The sequence below is a fragment of the Rhamphochromis sp. 'chilingali' genome (genome assembly GCF_963969265.1).
Source record: "Rhamphochromis sp. 'chilingali' genome assembly, chromosome: 18".
In the NCBI taxonomy this organism is placed as follows: Eukaryota; Metazoa; Chordata; class Actinopteri; order Cichliformes; family Cichlidae; genus Rhamphochromis; species Rhamphochromis sp. 'chilingali'.
The window spans coordinates 2871101-2888595 of NC_137945.1; the positions used below are offsets into that span (position 1 = coordinate 2871101).

General features: G+C 42.4%; 1 protein-coding gene across 1 annotated transcript in view; it reads left to right on the top strand.

The window, feature by feature from the left end:
* The window catches only part of LOC308385565 (sodium channel protein type 3 subunit alpha-like), a 268750-nt gene extending 258179 nt beyond the window's left edge, over positions 1–10571 (top strand). The window contains exon 32 of the mRNA XM_080864556.1: positions 1553–10571. Within this exon, the coding sequence (XP_080720682.1) occupies positions 1553–2856 (1304 nt within the window). The 3' untranslated portion in view covers positions 2857–10571. The remainder of the gene's footprint in view (positions 1–1552) is intronic.
* Positions 10572–17495: the final 6924 nt, after the last annotated feature.

A 17495-nucleotide genomic window follows, 5' to 3' on the forward strand; every position in this document is an offset into this window, starting at 1 on the left:
TATGTGTTCCCCAACAAGCTGGCCAGTAGTTGCAGGAAATGTCTCACCAAGTGACATTGGTCACAAACATATATATGATATTTATTCAGCATTAGTTGCTGGTTGGTTGGTAAGTAATAGGACTGGGCGATATGACCCAAAATTCATATCTCGATATTTTTTAGCTTGATGGCGATATACGATATATATCTCAATTTTTTTTTAAGCTATAAGGTAAGAACAAAAAGAGAGCTCTTAGTCAAAGCTGTGTCCCAGATGTCACACAGGCACTTTTATTAACATACAGCGTAGATGTACATGAAGAAATTACTCAAAAATAAATTATCAGCCTCCGTGAGGCTCCAGACTACAGTAGCCGTAATGCTCCAACAATCCATCAAGCGTAGCTTACCAAAGTCATACTAAAACATTTTTTGACAGATTGCTGAGCGCCGTGTACCATATAAAATCGGTTCACGGTCAGTAAGCACAACCAGAATTCATACATAAGGCGTGCTGTCGATTTGTGAGAAAATGAAAGGATTTTAGGCCATGCAGCCCCTGTGGGCTAGCTTGTTAGCACGGTTAGCTCGTTAGCACGGTTAGCTCATTAGCACGGTTAGCTCGCTAACACGTTGACGCCATCCAGCCCCACGCACAAGGCGATCCACGGTAACTCGTTAACGGAGATTTGCCGTGTCCATCTTGTCATTGCCTGCAGGTGAAGCTATGGGGGAGTTGTGTTCAGTGAAGGACAGGTGAGGCCGAGTAACGTTGCATAGAGACAAAAGTGGACGAAAGAGAGGCAAACTTGCGGCTCCACAAGTATAATTATAACGTAACATAGACTATATCGATATAAACAATATTGTCACATCTTATATCTCGAATAAAAATATATCCATTTTTTTTAACTCAATATATCGCCCAGTCCTAGTAAGTAACTGCTGACAAGTTGGAGCCTGGAGCAACCAAAGCAATAAGAAACAGGTTTTTGGTGCTACAACCTTCTTGTGGTAGATAACACGCTGCAGTATCCAGCAACCACTCACCAACTCATTGGGGAACAGTCTATAGGCCTGTGTGACTGAGGCTTCAGGATGACGTACTACGCTGTCAGCTAACACTGGCAAGCTTAGTTAGCACCCTGTGTCCAGAAACTGTATTGGTGCATCCCACAGATACCAGAAGGGTGCGTGTTCAACATAGTCAGACTTTCTTTACATTAGCTGGCTTGACTGAAGTCAGACATAAGCGGTGTCATGATTGTTGTAATCAAATTGAACCCAAGATTTCTACTTCAGGATCTGCGCACATTCACATAAAAAGGGGGGATCAAACATGTCGTTTCACTCTTACTCCCAACAAAAACTGGTAACCTTTTCCAACCAGAGACATTATCAGAGAAACAAGTGATAGAAGTGGATAATGAATAAAAACAAAACACAATTCTTTGTTTCACAGACCTAAAACAAGAAACAAATCAAATTAGAAGCTCACCCAGGAGTTGCAAATGTTTCTATAAATGCATATAAGTGGTGTGACTTACATCTTTGTTGCTTTTTGTTTTCAGGGATCGTGCTTGCTGATATCATTGAAAAGTACTTTGTGTCACCCACACTGTTCAGAGTGATCCGACTGGCTCGTATTGGACGAATTCTGCGCCTCATCAGAGGCGCTAAAGGAATCCGGACGTTACTGTTTGCCCTCATGATGTCCCTTCCTGCTCTCTTTAACATTGGACTTCTCCTGTTCCTTGTCATGTTCATCTACGCCATCTTTGGTATGGCCAACTTTGCCTACGTGAAACGGCAGGGGGGGATCGATGACATGTTCAACTTTGAGACGTTTGGGAACAGCATGATCTGCTTGTTTCAGATCACCACCTCTGCAGGATGGGACAGCCTTCTCAATCCCATTCTCAACAACTCCCCTGAGGAGTGCGATGCCAACATCCCCCACACTGGCACCACCGTCAGGGGGAACTGTGGGAACCCATCAGTGGGCATCACCTTCTTTGTCACCTACATTATCATCTCCTTTCTGATTGTGGTAAACATGTATATCGCCATCATCCTGGAGAACTTCAGTGTTGCCACTGAGGAAAGCACTGAACCCCTCAGCGAAGACGACTTCGAGATGTTCTACGAGGTCTGGGAGAAGTTCGACCCGGAGGCCACGCAGTTTATCGAGTACTCCAAGCTGTCCGACTTTGCTGACTCGCTGCTAGAGCCGCTGCGCATCGCCAAGCCTAACAAGATCAAACTGATCTCCATGGACCTGCCCATGGTCAGTGGAGACAAAATCCACTGCCTGGACATCCTGTTTGCCTTTACCAAGCGTGTCCTGGGCGAGTCAGGAGAGATGGATGCCCTCAAGCAGCAGATGGAGGAGAAGTTCATGATGGCGAACCCGTCCAAGATCTCTTATGAACCCATAACTACAACTTTGAGGCGCAAGCAGGAAGAAGTCTCCGCCACCATCATCCAGAGGTGTTACCGCAGACACCTTGTGAGGCGACAGCTGAAGGCCGCCTCCTACATGTACCGCCAGATCACCACACCTCGGCATGCGGGAGGTGAAGGTGAACAAGGAGGTGAAGTAGTGTTTGGGGAGGATGCGCCTGAGAAAGAAGGGCTGATTGCTACCATGATGAGAGAAAACTACGGCTCAAGCATGTTAGGGATCGAGCGCTCAGAGACGATTTCCTCCACCTCATCTCCACCTTCATATGACAGCGTAACACGGGCCACATCCGAGATCTTTCAACCGCTCGCTGTCAAGACAGAAACTGTTGCCGACACTGCGGGCAGCGAACAAAGTGAACAATCACAGTCAGAAATCACCCATGACAGACAGCAGGAAATGACGCCATAGCAGGAACAGAAAAGCAAAAAAATAATTAACAAATGAGGATTTTCTCATTTGAGGTTGGCCTGTTTATTCTTTTGTTTACTGGATGTACCATAGCTGAGAACGCTGAAGCGGCAGCAGAAAGAAGCTATGAAGAACTATGAGGAGCCTGCAACATGGAAGAATTACTACCTTTAATGTCATTTCCTGTTCCCTGGAGAAAGTGTTTTGGGAGTTTCCTGAAAGGAAGCAAAGCAACTGCAAAACAGAGAGGGTAACCCTGTCTGTCAGGTCAACTCTGCCTTTGTTGGAGTAATAGACAGTAAAGGAAAACCTACTCTTGGGTCAACCAGAACCGGGAGTTTAGAACAATGACCTTTCACCAAAGCTACAGGTGGTCAGAGGGGGCAGAGCAACTATATCACAAATGTATCCATCATTTTTTGGCCTGGGGAGTTTGTGCCTTCCCACAGTTGATCAATATTCTCAGAGTATGTTTTCTTGTAAGAGTGACGGCGGTGTTTCTCAACACGTTAAGGGTCGGTGGCGTTCTGACTGACACTCGAGAGAGGAGGGAAAATAATGACAACGTGATTTCAAAACAATGTTTTCGTAGTAAAAGTACGTTGTTGATGTTACCAGTCTTTTAATAGCGGTACAATTATTACTATTTTTTATATTTTTTAGAGTAAGTTGAAGAAAACCAGTTAGCGGTCTCTCTTTTGACTTCGGAGTGGCACTAGCTATGAAAAAGTGGCTGAACTACTATGTTGTAATAGATGAGAGGAGAAGGTGCAGTCAGGAAAAAAAAATCTCAACAACCTGAATCTTCATCTGTTTTTGTTGGCAGTTTTGCACTTTTTGAGTTTGCACCTGCTCTCGCTTTACCGCACCTGGGCGAAGGCACAGTGTAGAAGAGCCTGGGATTTCATTATTTTTCTTCTCAAAACTTTTTGCGATAACACCAAAAAAATGACACAAGTGCACAATGAGATTTTCTACACGGTCCCAAACTCTTCTAACACGCATCTTTGCCCAGTGGTGGACGCCCTCATACTCGGCAGTTTGTTGGCTTGTGGGTGATTTGTCTAAAAGTCATGTTAGATATTCCGGCTTCACTTCCCTATAACATGAAGCAGAAGAGTCCTATTTCACTGTCACCACACTGAGTGGGGAGAAAAATGAAGCTTACTGGCTTTCATTGATTAAGGATGCATGATTTAGGAATAAGTTTTATGGAATGCTTTGAAAAACACCTGCCTGGGTGGAAGGAAAATAAGAGGCTTGTCAACTGTAGTGTTATTCTCCTATGCCAAAAATAGTCAAGACTGCAGGTGAATTTACTCTTTTTTTTATTATTCAGTTTAGTAAAAGCATCAGACTGCTGGTTTAACACCAGCCTAGCACAAATTCAAAATAGGTTTAAGCATGCAGCAAACCACTAGTCTTTGCTTTTTAACAACTGAACAAAGACATGTAATAAAAATAATGATGATGGTAATAATAATAATAGTCGTAGATTTTATATAGCTTTTTCCTAACAATGTTACAAAGCGCTTCATAGAAAGAATCAAAAAGCAAAATAAAAACATCTGAACAAAGAGGTTAAAAAAACATACAAAAATGACCACAGGTCAGAAGTAAAAGATCAATTCAAAAGGAAGCAAGACAGCAATAACAAGCGCAGAACACTGAGATTCATGCAGGACACCTGTTAGCCTATTTCAATGCCATAAATGCCTCCTTTCATTTTTTTTCTTTTCCTAAGAGCATTTGATGTCTCTGTACAAACTGAACATTGTCAACTTTTATGACAAATCACCCGCTGTCATTCAGCATCTGTCTGGTCTGAGTTCGGCTCGGCACAAACCGGCTTTAAGGTCCTGGTGGTGTCAGCCAGCTCTGACTACAGAGCGACAATCAGCTCAGCACATCTGCATCAGGATTTCTCCCCATTTGGTTTCATGAAAAGCTTAAAAGGCCACGCTGACTCTCGTGTTTGACCATCACCAGTGTCCTGGAACAACCTTATCTTGAAAACTCAACAGCAATATGACAACATTGAAGAAACCAGAGACTGCACAAAAGGCAATGAAACTCTGTTACTTTGCCAAAGTTTTAGTATTTTGTTCCTGACTAGCTGTCAGTGTGACAGAAGTATGAATACTCTTGGTACTGTCAATGAATAACGCAAGAAGTCACACGCCTCCCTGCGGAGATACATTTCATGTAAATGAGGCTCAGTAATTCACACACATTTTGCTTCCCATTAACCAAATTTTATCGGAATTTGGTTGCAATTCAGTCAGAGATCCAGAAGGGGGCGCTGGCAAGACTGTCTTTAGTGAAAAAGGGTGAATGGAGCTAAACAGCTAAGTTAATGACTTCCACCTGCTTCTATTCAAAAACATCTATATTACTTTTCATAAATCCAGCATCAACAGCATGTCTGAGATTAATCAAAACAACACTTATGTTCGGTTTTTCTCACAGTTAAGCCGGTTTTGCACATTAAACACTAGCATGCTGCTAATGGGTGCTGATTACTTAAGCAATTGGGATGGAACGTCCTCCCGCCATGGCAGCAGAAACCCCGTCAGAAGTTCCTATGTGGTGAAGTTGTGAATCTCTGATAATCACAGAAAGAGATTCTACTACAATAGAAACCTGTAAAAAAAAAAAATCGAACTCCACTCATTGTCTTGAGCCCTTCTACCGAAAAAAAACATGCAAACTTCGGGAAGAAAATTTTTTCCTCGAAAATTTAAAATTTTTGTTTTACTGCCCAGTTCACTCTGGATGAGCTCAACACCGCCCCCTATGGAGCTAGAAGACCACAGAGCTCTCTGTGGTGCTGGACGTTCAGCTGCCAAAATATATGAACTATTTACAGCTTCAGATTAATCCATAAACCATAAATAACATCTTTCATTTTTTTATCCCAGTTGTTCAATTATTATACATTTCGGGTTTATCCAGGACACTGAAAGCTTTTCTGCTTCATTCTTTCTCCAAATGAAGCATTTCATTTCAGTGTGAGGAGATAAATTGGTGAATTCTGACTCCTACGCGGAGAATTTATAGCTTTAGTTTTTACTGAAAATATCAAACAATTCAAAATGAACCTTCTGTGGTGAAATAGGTGTGCCCATTTTTCTAGGTGCAGATTTTATATTCAGCACATTGAAGACTTTGCTGATGTCATTTTTTTCCCCCAATGATTGAAAAATCAACTCTTCAAAACCAAAACACTGCTTCATTTATTTATTTATTTATTTATTCATCTACTTTTTTGGGAAGATTTTCAGGTCAATTGCTTTATTTTTATTTATCTTTTTTATGATAATTATTTTTGCATTTTGGCTGGAGGAGGAGAGGAGGTCGAGCGAGATGGCTCTTTATCTATTTTGCACAGAGAAACAAAAAAAAAACCTAACAAAACAAACACAAACCGCGTCAAGCAATAACGGTTTGCAGATACCTTTTAACTGACTTCTTGAGTAACGCTTGACTTCACAGATGCTTTTTCTCACTGTATGTGTCTGTGGATTAAAGGGAAAAATCCCACACTAACACTTTGAGCATTTGGTGGAATCTGATTAGCCGGATGCAGCACTGATGGCGTTACTGTGGACTTACAGACACACGGGTCCATACAGTGGCACGAAGCCGACGTGAAGCAGCGTTACCGCTTGTTTTTATTAAGACGAAGTGTCAAAGTGTGCGTGTACAGCATTTGTTCAGTCTGCTTCAATATTTCAAACAACCTCTCTCTCTGTCTCTGTCGTTGTGGTCACCCGAGGGATCTTTACTAAACGCTTTCCTAGACTAATTTTAAAAAGGAAAAAAAGTAGAAAAAAATTTTACTGGCACCGTCTGGACTCTATTTCTACTAGATTCTATTGAGAATAGATAACGATATAAACTAGGTAAATACTAATACACTGCTGAACTGTGCTGTGAGGCGTATTTAATAATAATAATAATATTTCAGGTTGCAGTTGTGCTGAAGGGCTGTTTTCAGTAGCAATAGACCCAGAGTGTGCCTGCTACACATGAACCCCATCACTCCAAGCCATGCTTTACCATTGGTTGATTGATAATATGCTTGACTGATTGATGAGCCAGTTGATTTTTCTGATTTCTTGACTGGTTTCATGTTTGGTTGGTTGATGAATTGATTCTTATGGTTTTTGATCATTAACACAGTCTCCACAGTCCCCTCCCCTCCATCACTGCTGTGACTCTTCCTCATAACCTATCGAACAAACAGCACAGAGAGCTAACAGGCTGACGTCACTTTTAACTGTCAAAAAGGTCCAGATTCACTAATGTCTGCAGGGAAAAGCGTGCAGTGTTGTCAGCAGAGCACATGCTGGCATGTAATTCCATACTGAGATGTTAAAATGGAGACAGCTGAATAAGAAAACATCCAGCTGTTTAATTCCCATAAACTGCATATAAAAGATGAACATGAAATCCCTTACTGGCTTGCCAAGTCTCATTTTTCAAGTTTCAAGCAGGAAGGCTTGTCCATCTTAAGTTTTTGAAATGTCTTGAGGCAGGCAAGCAGGATTAGGCCCTCACTAACCTGTATGCTGATCTGACTGTTTCACTCTAATAGGGCCACAGTTTTCTAAATGAACACCATGTTTTGTTCAATAAGCGAGTGAGAGAAATAAATTCATCAGGAAACTTTTAAGCAGTTTAAGTTGCCGCACCCTGTGATTGCTTTGGTTGCTCATACTTTGCATGAAATACGTCCACTAACACTTGCCAACTACTCACAAGCAGTAATGAAACCAAGACTGTGGGAACTTGTGGCCATCTTGGTAAATGGCCTGTATTTGTATAGCGCTTTACTAGTCCCTAAGGACCTCAAAGTGCTTTACACAATCAGTCATCCACCCATCCACACACACATTGGTGATGGCAGCTACATTGTAGCCACAGCCACCCTGGGGCGCACTGACAGAGGCGAGGCTGCCGGACACTGGCGCCACCGGGCCTTCTGACCACCACCAGTAGGCAACGGGTGAAGTGTCTTGCCCAAGCACACAACAACCGAGACTGTCCAAGCTGGGGCTCGAACCGGCAACCTTCCGATTACAAGGCAAACTCCCAACTCTTGAGCCACGATCGCCCTGCAATCTTCTAGCAACCAAAGCAATTGCAGTAAAGTTTTTAGTCCAACAGCGTATACCTCTTTGAAATTGAGTTCACCTGGAGATGTTGGGTGAACTCTGTGCAAAAGAATGCAAATTTTCCTGTAGCAACCTGGCTGGTCTCCAAGCCTGACGTCTTAGGTCTCTGACAGCAAAAATCTGGTTTTCTAACAGGACTATCAATTATAAAATGAAGATCATGTTTTAATCTGTAAGACTTGAAACTAGCGGCTGTGATCATAAAGGATAAGTAAACCGTTTACTGAGCTTATAGATCAAATTTCCAGAAGACCTGTACACTCACTACCAAATTTGGAACAAAGACAGCTTCACTAGAACTTTAAAAGAGGACGGTGATTTTCTTAGAGCTGGCTTGAACCCTTTCAGAGGACCAGAAAGAAAAACGGACTTTCTTCAGAGTGTTTCCAGGTCAGTAAAGATATCAGCAAAAGAACAGTCATCAAATTAAAGGCTCAGTTATTGGCATTAGTCTACTTAGATTTCAAACAGAGATCTGCTCATGAAGTCTTGAATCCCGTTTTCAAAGATTGTTTAAATCCTTCCAAAATTACCTAAAGCTATCAACACAATGCATGTAAAACATCAATACTGTGCTCGAGAGATATCAGACGAAGTTGAGCTGTCTTTGTAGTGAGACAGTGCAGCCTTTATTTAACCAGGTGAGTCACTCAAAGCATATTCGTATTTACAAGGACAGCCAGGGAATGGCAAAGCCTCAAGAGTTTACAAGAAACATACTCTAGTTGTTGCCCCTGATCATGGACGTTTCAGTTCAAGTTTACAAAGGTAATTAGAAATAGTTCATTTAGGATTTAGGATTCATCAGTAAAACAGGAGGCCCAGCTTTGAGACAAATCCGTTTTTATGCTTTGAGAAGCTTCTTGAAAGCTCAAACCTCCGGGGTTTACTACTGGAGGCATCCTGTTAACAGCGTTGTAGTTTGTGCCAGTCTACAGCTCCAGGGTGATATTACTTGGTGGGTACTGCTTGGCAACCTCATCCTGACATATCCAGCTCTCTCAAACTGATATTCAGTATTTGCTGCAGTGGAAAAAAGAAAACTGCACAAGCTTTTGTCAGAGTGTTGCTTCAGTGAATCTGGACCTCAGACTTTGGTTTGCACTGAGCACAAAAACACATTCAAACACTTACTGCAATCACTGGGACAGTTGGCTGCTCAGAAGTTTGTTCACCTGAAACAAACAATGAAGCAATTACAGCAGCAAAACAAAGAGCAGCTTTGTCCCTGAACAGTCTGTACAAGGGAAAGTAACAAAGCCTTCTAAATAACCTCCAAAATGTTTGAGCACTCAGAATGAAAAACAGAACAAAAATCTGTCTGCTTTATGATTTTTCCTGCTCTGATATGATAAACTGTTCAAAGTCTGAGCAAATTAAACACCATCTTTGCTCCAAGCTGTGGGTCAGACCATGTGGTGCTACTGAGGGGTTTGGAAGAGTCCATTTTATGAAGGGAGGGGGGTGTTTAAAACACAAACTGAGAATCTCTGCTCCTTTTTGCCTTCTTCCCCTGTTTGAAAACCAAAAGCTGCTTCATCATCCTCGAAACAAAACGACAAACACCCACACGGAGGAAATGCACAGAAAACCAGAGGTTTCATTGTTCTCTATTATTGCTATTCTTACTATTAACTGTGTGATAAATGCAATACAACGGTTGTGTAAACAGGCAGTGAGTGATGTTGTATCTTATTTACAGTATGAGGATAATAAAAATGATGCTTTTGGTTTTTTTTTATTATTATTATTTTTCCCGCCGTCATGGGTTTGGTTTTTCCAGGCATCTTCTCACTGCTTAAACCACAGTCGTCCCATTTACACCGTCACTGGTTTCACAGCGGGTGGCGAACTGGTTTGCAGATTTCCAGTGTCATATCAGTCCCAAAGAAACCTCATATCTTGAGAAAGTTGCCTTTTTCTTAGGAAAGGGGGGGAGTTTGAATATTTCCCTTTCTGACACCTCTCGAATCCTCTTTTATTCCACATGAGAAAAACAGGAACATTTCTCTTATTGCCACCTTTGGGATAAAATGAGGCCACAAATAGTAGAAGTTGGAAAATATGCTTCACTAAGTTGACGATAAGAGGTTTCATGATACAAGTAGTTTTAGTGCTTTCGCTGGAAAACATTAAACTTTATAGCTGGAGGGTTAAAACCTTGTAACTCCTGAAATTTAAGGCTTGAATATATACGGAAATTAAGAAATAGCAACGTAATGAGCACAACTTTTAAAGTCCAAATTGGAACAGTGTCCATCACAGTTGTGTCATTTTCTAAAAACACAAAACCCAAAAACATAATAAGTTACAACGTTTTCCTCTGACTTCAGTGGTACTCGCCGGTGAAACCTCGGTGTAAAGGAGGCGAAAGCCGTGCCTCAGTGACCCCACCCTGGTGTTTTAGAGACAATAATATTTACAATTATAATTATAATATGAATATATATAAATATATATATACTTTTTAGTACTTTGAGTTGAAATACTTTTTAGTATTTTGCAAATACATGTCTCTGTATATAAAAGAAAAGCCTCCTGTAATAAACAAGAAAAAATTTAATACTGAATCTGTTGTGGTGGTTTTATTTTGTGTGCTGTGTGAAAAATGGATATATGTGTGATCCAGGTCCACCACCAGGGGACTAGTAACCCATCTATAGGTAGGTGTACGATTTGGCAGCAAAGGGTCAGCCTACTTCCTGGTGGGTAGGCCACGCCCTCTAATGGCCACGAGCTGTGAGTAACGACGGAAACGGTGAGTTTATGGATGCCAGCAGAGTAAATGAGCTTCCTCTGGTGCTTGCTGGTGTCTGGACACAGCCTTAATGATAGGATGAGGAGCTTGTATATTCAGGAGGTGCTCAGAGTAGAGCTGCCGCTCCTCCACCCCACACAGAGCTGGTGGAGGGGGTTCAGCATCTAACCAAGGTGCCTCCTGGACGCTTCCTACGTGAGGTGTTTTTGGCAAGCCATACTGGAAGGAGACCCCAGGGTAGACCAAGGACACGCTGGAGAGATCAGGAAATCACATGATAGGGTGGGGCTAGGTTTCACAATGAGCTCACTCGAAACCCTGGCTGATTGTGACCCACGCCTGTTTTCACACCTCGGCTCATGTGATTAGGTAGAGAATCTTCAGGGGGTCCTTTTGTCCCTTTTTGGGGGGAAACTCCCACGGGGTTTAAATCTGGGACTCTCCACCATTTGACCTTAGAACTGAAGAAGCTTCTCGGATGAGAGGTGAAACGTCTTCAAGCAACCCAAAGAAGTCCAGACGCTTTTCTTTGCAAGCTCCTTAGACTACGAGGACCTGGATGACTGAGAATCTTCACAGACCTTGGACCTGGAACTACTAAATCTTTAACAACAGCTGCTTTCACTAAAACACAGAAAGCAGAGAAGACTTCAGAGCTGACTCAGTCTATACACAGACTATCAGCACGATAAAAATAAGAAGAAAAGAACAGCTTAAACTGGTAGAATACATATTACTGCAGAAGCAGGAAGACACAATGAAAGCCTGTGTTTCGGTCTTATCCTTAAACTAACCAATATAATGTCTTTAGAGTACCTTATATTACTACCAAACACACCTGCCACAGCTGTCGAAGTCTCTGTAGTTGTGGGGTCCTGCAGAAGTTACCACATTTAATGTCAGACACATTAACAGTGTTCATTAAGTATTGGAAGTACTTGCATTACGTGTGCACTGTGGTCACGCCAGCATTGAATCCATCCAAGTTACATGTTTATTAAAATAATCAAATTACAGCATTTATGTTAGACTACTTTTAATTAACTGCTTCAGCCCACTTACAATGAAAAGAAATCTTGTTCATGACCTGTAGCATGTTAACACTATTGGAAGGAAAAATAACTCCAATTTTGAAAACACAACTTTCTTTTTTTTTTTTATAAAGCTCTGACTTGTATTATGAGTCTGTGGTCTGGGAGAGAGTCTGTAACAGTAAATAATGACCAATGTTGGGCAATTAATTACATAGTTACTTCTTCAAAAAAGTTACTGAGTTATGCAAACAAAGTTTTTTGCAGCTGTTTACCTAAAAATGCAGCCAAGGCGTTTTTTTAAATAAACATTTCAAACTATTTACAGAACAATCAGCTGTTCTGCATCAAATCTGATGCCACACAAATTATTTGTGTCACTCCAAAAATAATTTCTGTCCACTATGAGATGAAGGAGAACAACAGCCTGATCCCTGCAGGCCTGACAGCAGCAGATGTATCACTGCTGTAACACCTGTAACACTCAGCAGTCGCCTCATTGTTCTGACACACACAACAACACTACTGACTACACTACACACTAACTACACACTAACTACACACTAACTACACAAGATTTGCGCTAAACGTAGCAAATCTCTCACATCTCAAACACGTCGTCACTCCTAAAACTTCCCCCTCCCTAAACATTTAAATGCCATGTTGCCATGTCATTTTTTGATTGGTCCACATGGTACATTTTTTGCGCATTTGCGCACACGCACAGCTTAGAGGGAACATTGGTGGGGACTGAGTTGCTTTTGGAGCTAGCCCTGAAGAGGACACCAGGGAGCTTCATGTTTCAGCCCTGGAGGCTGATGCTGAGTGGAGGAGGCATTACCAACTTCAGTTCACTATGTAATGAGCTAAAGTCAGTAGAGACAGAGTCAGGTATACAGAAGGCCACACAGCCTCTCAACATCAAGGTTTTAATTGTTGGTAATGTTACTCTGTCTTCATTTTCCTAAAATAACGTCACCTCCACATTGTTTGTGAGCAGATGAGTGGAGCATCCCGGCTTCATTTCCAGGTTGGACAGACGGGTGGGCGGACGTGCAGGTTTATGGCGTCGGGTAGCTCTCCGTCCTCACAGCGGACTGTTTTTGCACACTACTGTGTGCATCCGTCTCCCTGCGCTTCCTCCCTCCATGTCGGCTTTGGCGCCAGTTCGCCTCTGCACATCATGCCTGCTTACGCTGCCCACTTTTGTCATGAAGCTGAACTCGTGATCTAATGCTGTGTGTGTGTGTCAGAGCAGATTGAGGATGACACTTGAAGCTGCTGTTGGAAACCCGTCTGCTGTGTTACCCTCTGCCTCTTTGTGGCCCTCCTGTTTCACCTCCCTCGTGATGACCCTGCTTCAACAGTGTTATGAGGTATTGTTTCATTCAGGAGCCTTAGACCACTGCACAAAGGTGGATTAATCTGCAGGGGAAAACAGTTCCCAGGAGAGTGCCTACTTTCAAGTGTTTTAGGAAATTACAAAAAAACACAGATGTTTTGCACCAAAGGGCAGGGAGCTGGGAGTTATAGACACAAGTAATGAGACATGCATTCACAACTGATTTAGGTCTTTTCATGTCCTTTTTAAGCTGAGTTTTAGCGAGATTTCCTCTCTTTGTCAACAGTGGTGCTTTCATCTCTGTCTGGTTTGATTTGAAGCTGTGTTTTTATAAGATATGACAGTTTCTGGCATTCTGCGGGCTAAGGGCTCCGGCTAACAGTTACACATCCTGGGTCCTCTCTGGATCCAAGGACACACTGGAGAGATTACGTCTCTCAGCTGGCTCGGGAATGCTTCGATATGCCCCGGGGCAGCTGAGAACGCTGGCCCAGCAACCACACGAACCCCAATGTGCAGCAGAGGATGAATGCATGGATCATGTTTAAGCTACTAACATGTATCTGCATGTAAATCCTCTGATGTGGGCACAATTTTCATTTTGGAACAATTTTTCAACCAAAACCAGACACAAAGCGATCAGGTGTCAGTTATTCAAGGTCAGAGTATTTGCTGGGTTTAGCCGTCATGCTGTGAGTGGTTTGACTGAGGAGCCGGCGCACTCGTGAACAAAGCTTCTCTGTCTTTTTGAAAGGCTGAAACTTCTGTTTAAAGCCCACCAGCAGCTTTTCCACTCACTGAGTTGTTGTTTGATGACATAGATGACTGCGTTTAAATTGTTTGCTTCATCCGGTCTAAAACACGAAGACGTTCTGATTTCAGTGAAATGAACCTGCAGGAACGTCCTCGCGTGTCAGAGGCTGGAAACTGCTGTTGGTTAAATAGCTTAAACAGTTCTCATTTACCTTCTGTCAATTAATAGACTTGCTTCAGCTCCGCCAATGCCCTCAAGCACACGTGAATACAGACTGAACTCAGTGAACTGCCTTGTTGTTGCCCTTGAGCAAGGCACTGAACTGAGAGAGAGAAATAAAAAGCGTGTGTGCTGACTTGTTTACGTAGTTACATAACCTCATCTCTAGCCCTGAAACGCAGAGAGGGTGCCAGAGTTCCTCAGCATATGTTAAAAGGAGCTTCCCCATCTGTCTGCCTGCCAAAAAGCTCCAATCTTAAAGGAACAGTTCGCTTTAAACGTCGTACGTTTCTGACCACCTTTAAGAATAGTTCTTCTCAATAAAGCCCTCCTTATGTTGTTTATATTTGTTGTTAAATCATCAGCAGCTACTTCTCATTTCATAATATGAACCCACTACCCAGTTAATGTATGGCATCTGAATACTCACCAGAACAGCACCCTCTACCAGCTGTGAGTAAAACAGCTATTTGATGCCTGAGATCCTCAATCCGGCTTTAAGTTAGTGAGGAGGGACCATCCCGGGGCTCCGGTTCATTCTTACTATCTTTTCAATTCATGACGTGATGTCCAAACACAGTTTTCCAACGATGTAATTACTGGAAAAGTAACTCCAACAACATATGTAATAGAACAGAATAGCCCTGGGTGCTCCACATCAACTGTGTGGAATGAAATATAAATAGTAGAAAGCAGGAATAATAACAAAGAGGAGAAATATGCACAAAATAAGAGAAAGGCGCAGATTAGAGGACAGGTTAAAAATATTAACCTGAGACACCGACCGGAGGGCAATAGGTCAAACATGTGATGGGCCTGGCTTACCTGAGGCAGAAGGATCTGGCGATGGCCTCCAGGGGTGGCAGAGGGCAGCCAGTGATTTTTTGGGTGGTGTTAATTACGGTCTGTGCAGCCTTCCTGTGGCCCCTGCCTACCAAACACCGGGCAGCAGGAGATGACGCGCTCCACTGAGGAGCGACAGAGGGCCAGCAGCAGCTTCTGCTCCAGGTTATTCTTCTTTAGGACACAGAGGCGCTCCCTCACTAGGGCGATGGTGTTGTGGGTCCAGGCGAGATTAGTGGAGATCAGGAAGACAATAAAAGGCATAAAAAACACAAAGATGAACGTTAGTTGGGATCTCCGTGCCGCTGCACCCAAATCTACCTCTGGAGGGTGTGTGACAGCAGGAATACAGGAATAAATGGGGTTTTTTTTAGCTGATTCTTTTCTGTATATTAACTTTGGTATATTTAATGAAACCACACAAAGGTTACCTTCAAACTATAGTACTTTTTCCAACAGCTCCTGTTTCTCAGGTGGATTTATAACTCTTCTTCTATATGAAGAGTTTGAAGCCTTAAAACAAAGTCAAACATGAGCGATTTGATTTGGATCAAAAAATAAAGGAAAACAAACTAACAAAAATAAGACTGTGTGAATGATTACTGTTTACAGTGAACTACTCATCCCATAATGCACTGCAAATCCCAGATTCCATATCCAGTGACTTCCAGACGTTATCCTGTTTATTATCACAGCCTTGCACGATATTAGCTTGAACGTGTTTGTGTTTGTGTGTTTCTCCATGGTAACAGCCAATCAACCAATCAGAGAGGTTTCAGTTGTGATTTTTGGATCGTGTGTAGTGTCGCTTCTTCAGTGACACTGCAAAAAACAGACTTGTTGTTAAAATGAGGTCGATGTCGTCGTGTGATGGTTTGCACGTTCACCTAAGGAGCAAAAACTATCAGCTTTGATTCTGGGAGCAGGAAGAGGCACTAATCCCTGTGGCATCAAGAAGGACGCCCAGCACAACAATCTGCCACATCAAACATGTGGGATGAGTCTTTGTCAATCATTTTTTACCTTATAAAGTGGTGGTTTCTACAGGAGCATCACAGCTCATACTGGCTCGTACTCAAACCTCCAGAGATCATGAATGACATTTTGACTTCCAGAGTCTCTGTGTTGAGCTTGTATATTGTGGCGGAGGTGTGGTCCCTGGCTCAGCTGCAGGGAAGGGGTGGTGCCAGGCAGGTGAGTGGACAGGTGGTGGTGATGGCACAAACAAGCTCTGTACTGCTTTTAGTGACGCGAGCAGTAAGGAGGGAAGGTTCTTCCATCAGACAGTTTGCACAACGCTGAGAGAGAGAGAGCGGTCAGAAGTGTGTGCCAACCCAAAAGGGACATTGCTGTGGGTCGATAATAAAGCGTGTGTGTGTGTGTGTGTGTGTGTGTGTGTGTGTGTGTGTGTGTGTGTGTGTGTGTGTGTGTGTGTGTGTATACAGGCCCTCGAAGTGGGTTCAGACTGCTTCTTTGTACACGTTGTTTCTCCACGAGTGCAGGACACTATTCATAAAAAATTCAAACTTGATTTTTGTTCACAGCGATTTCTGAGATATGTCATACTTTCTATGGCTGATTCTCTTCAGAAGGAATCGTGGCTGCAGGTAGCACGCAGATTAAAAGGAGATCTTCCCTTTGTGGCACATTGAAGTTTTACCCAGAAAGCATGTTTTAAAGTTTTCCTCTGTGCATTTTCAAAAACAGAAACATTCCAGGTATCATGTTCGTTTCTGTCCGTCCACATCATAAGCGTTACGTTGGTGCTCTTTTCCAAAGGTTTTTCTTTCTAAAAATGTTCAAATTACAGAAAACTTAAAATATTAACATGTAATGAAACTGGTTACCCAGCGATGAGCACACCTTACACTGCGCAAGGTCAGTCTCTCCTGTGGGATTGTGGGTGTTTTCCTTCCCTGTGGTGCATACTGAGGGCGCCCAGAAGAACTGAAGGCCAAAGATGAGCAGAAGATGCTTTGATGACAAAAAGCTGCTTTAACTGCAGGGACGTGTTTCCATTTTGTCCCCGTAATGTAAATCGATGTATGAATGAAGACGTGGTTTAAGACGGAAGTCTCTGGAAAGTTTTACTGTAAGTCAAAGATGTCAGCCAAATGTTTGCTCCTGCATCAATATGAGTGTGTTCATTAGGGAATCGCAAATTTAGTGTATCAGTAATTATTCATCACTAAGTGAATAATAGCAGATATGGGTTTTATAGTTTACTGCAACCAATCGATGCAAACGACATTATAACAGATTCATTTAGAGGAGCACTTTGCCATCTTTCAGCCTGATAGAAACGCAGGGGTTTCAATCCCCTCTGCTGACTTTCATAATCTACAAAAACTGAATCTTTTTTTAAACTGAAAATTATTTTCTTTTTGTCATTAAAAATGAACAATAATGGAGAAAATAATTAGCCAATTCCAGCAGACCTTCAGTGGTGAAGAACTGTCGGCTTCTCGTCTTTTCTCACATCTAAATGTGACATCAAACTGAAAGATGTGCA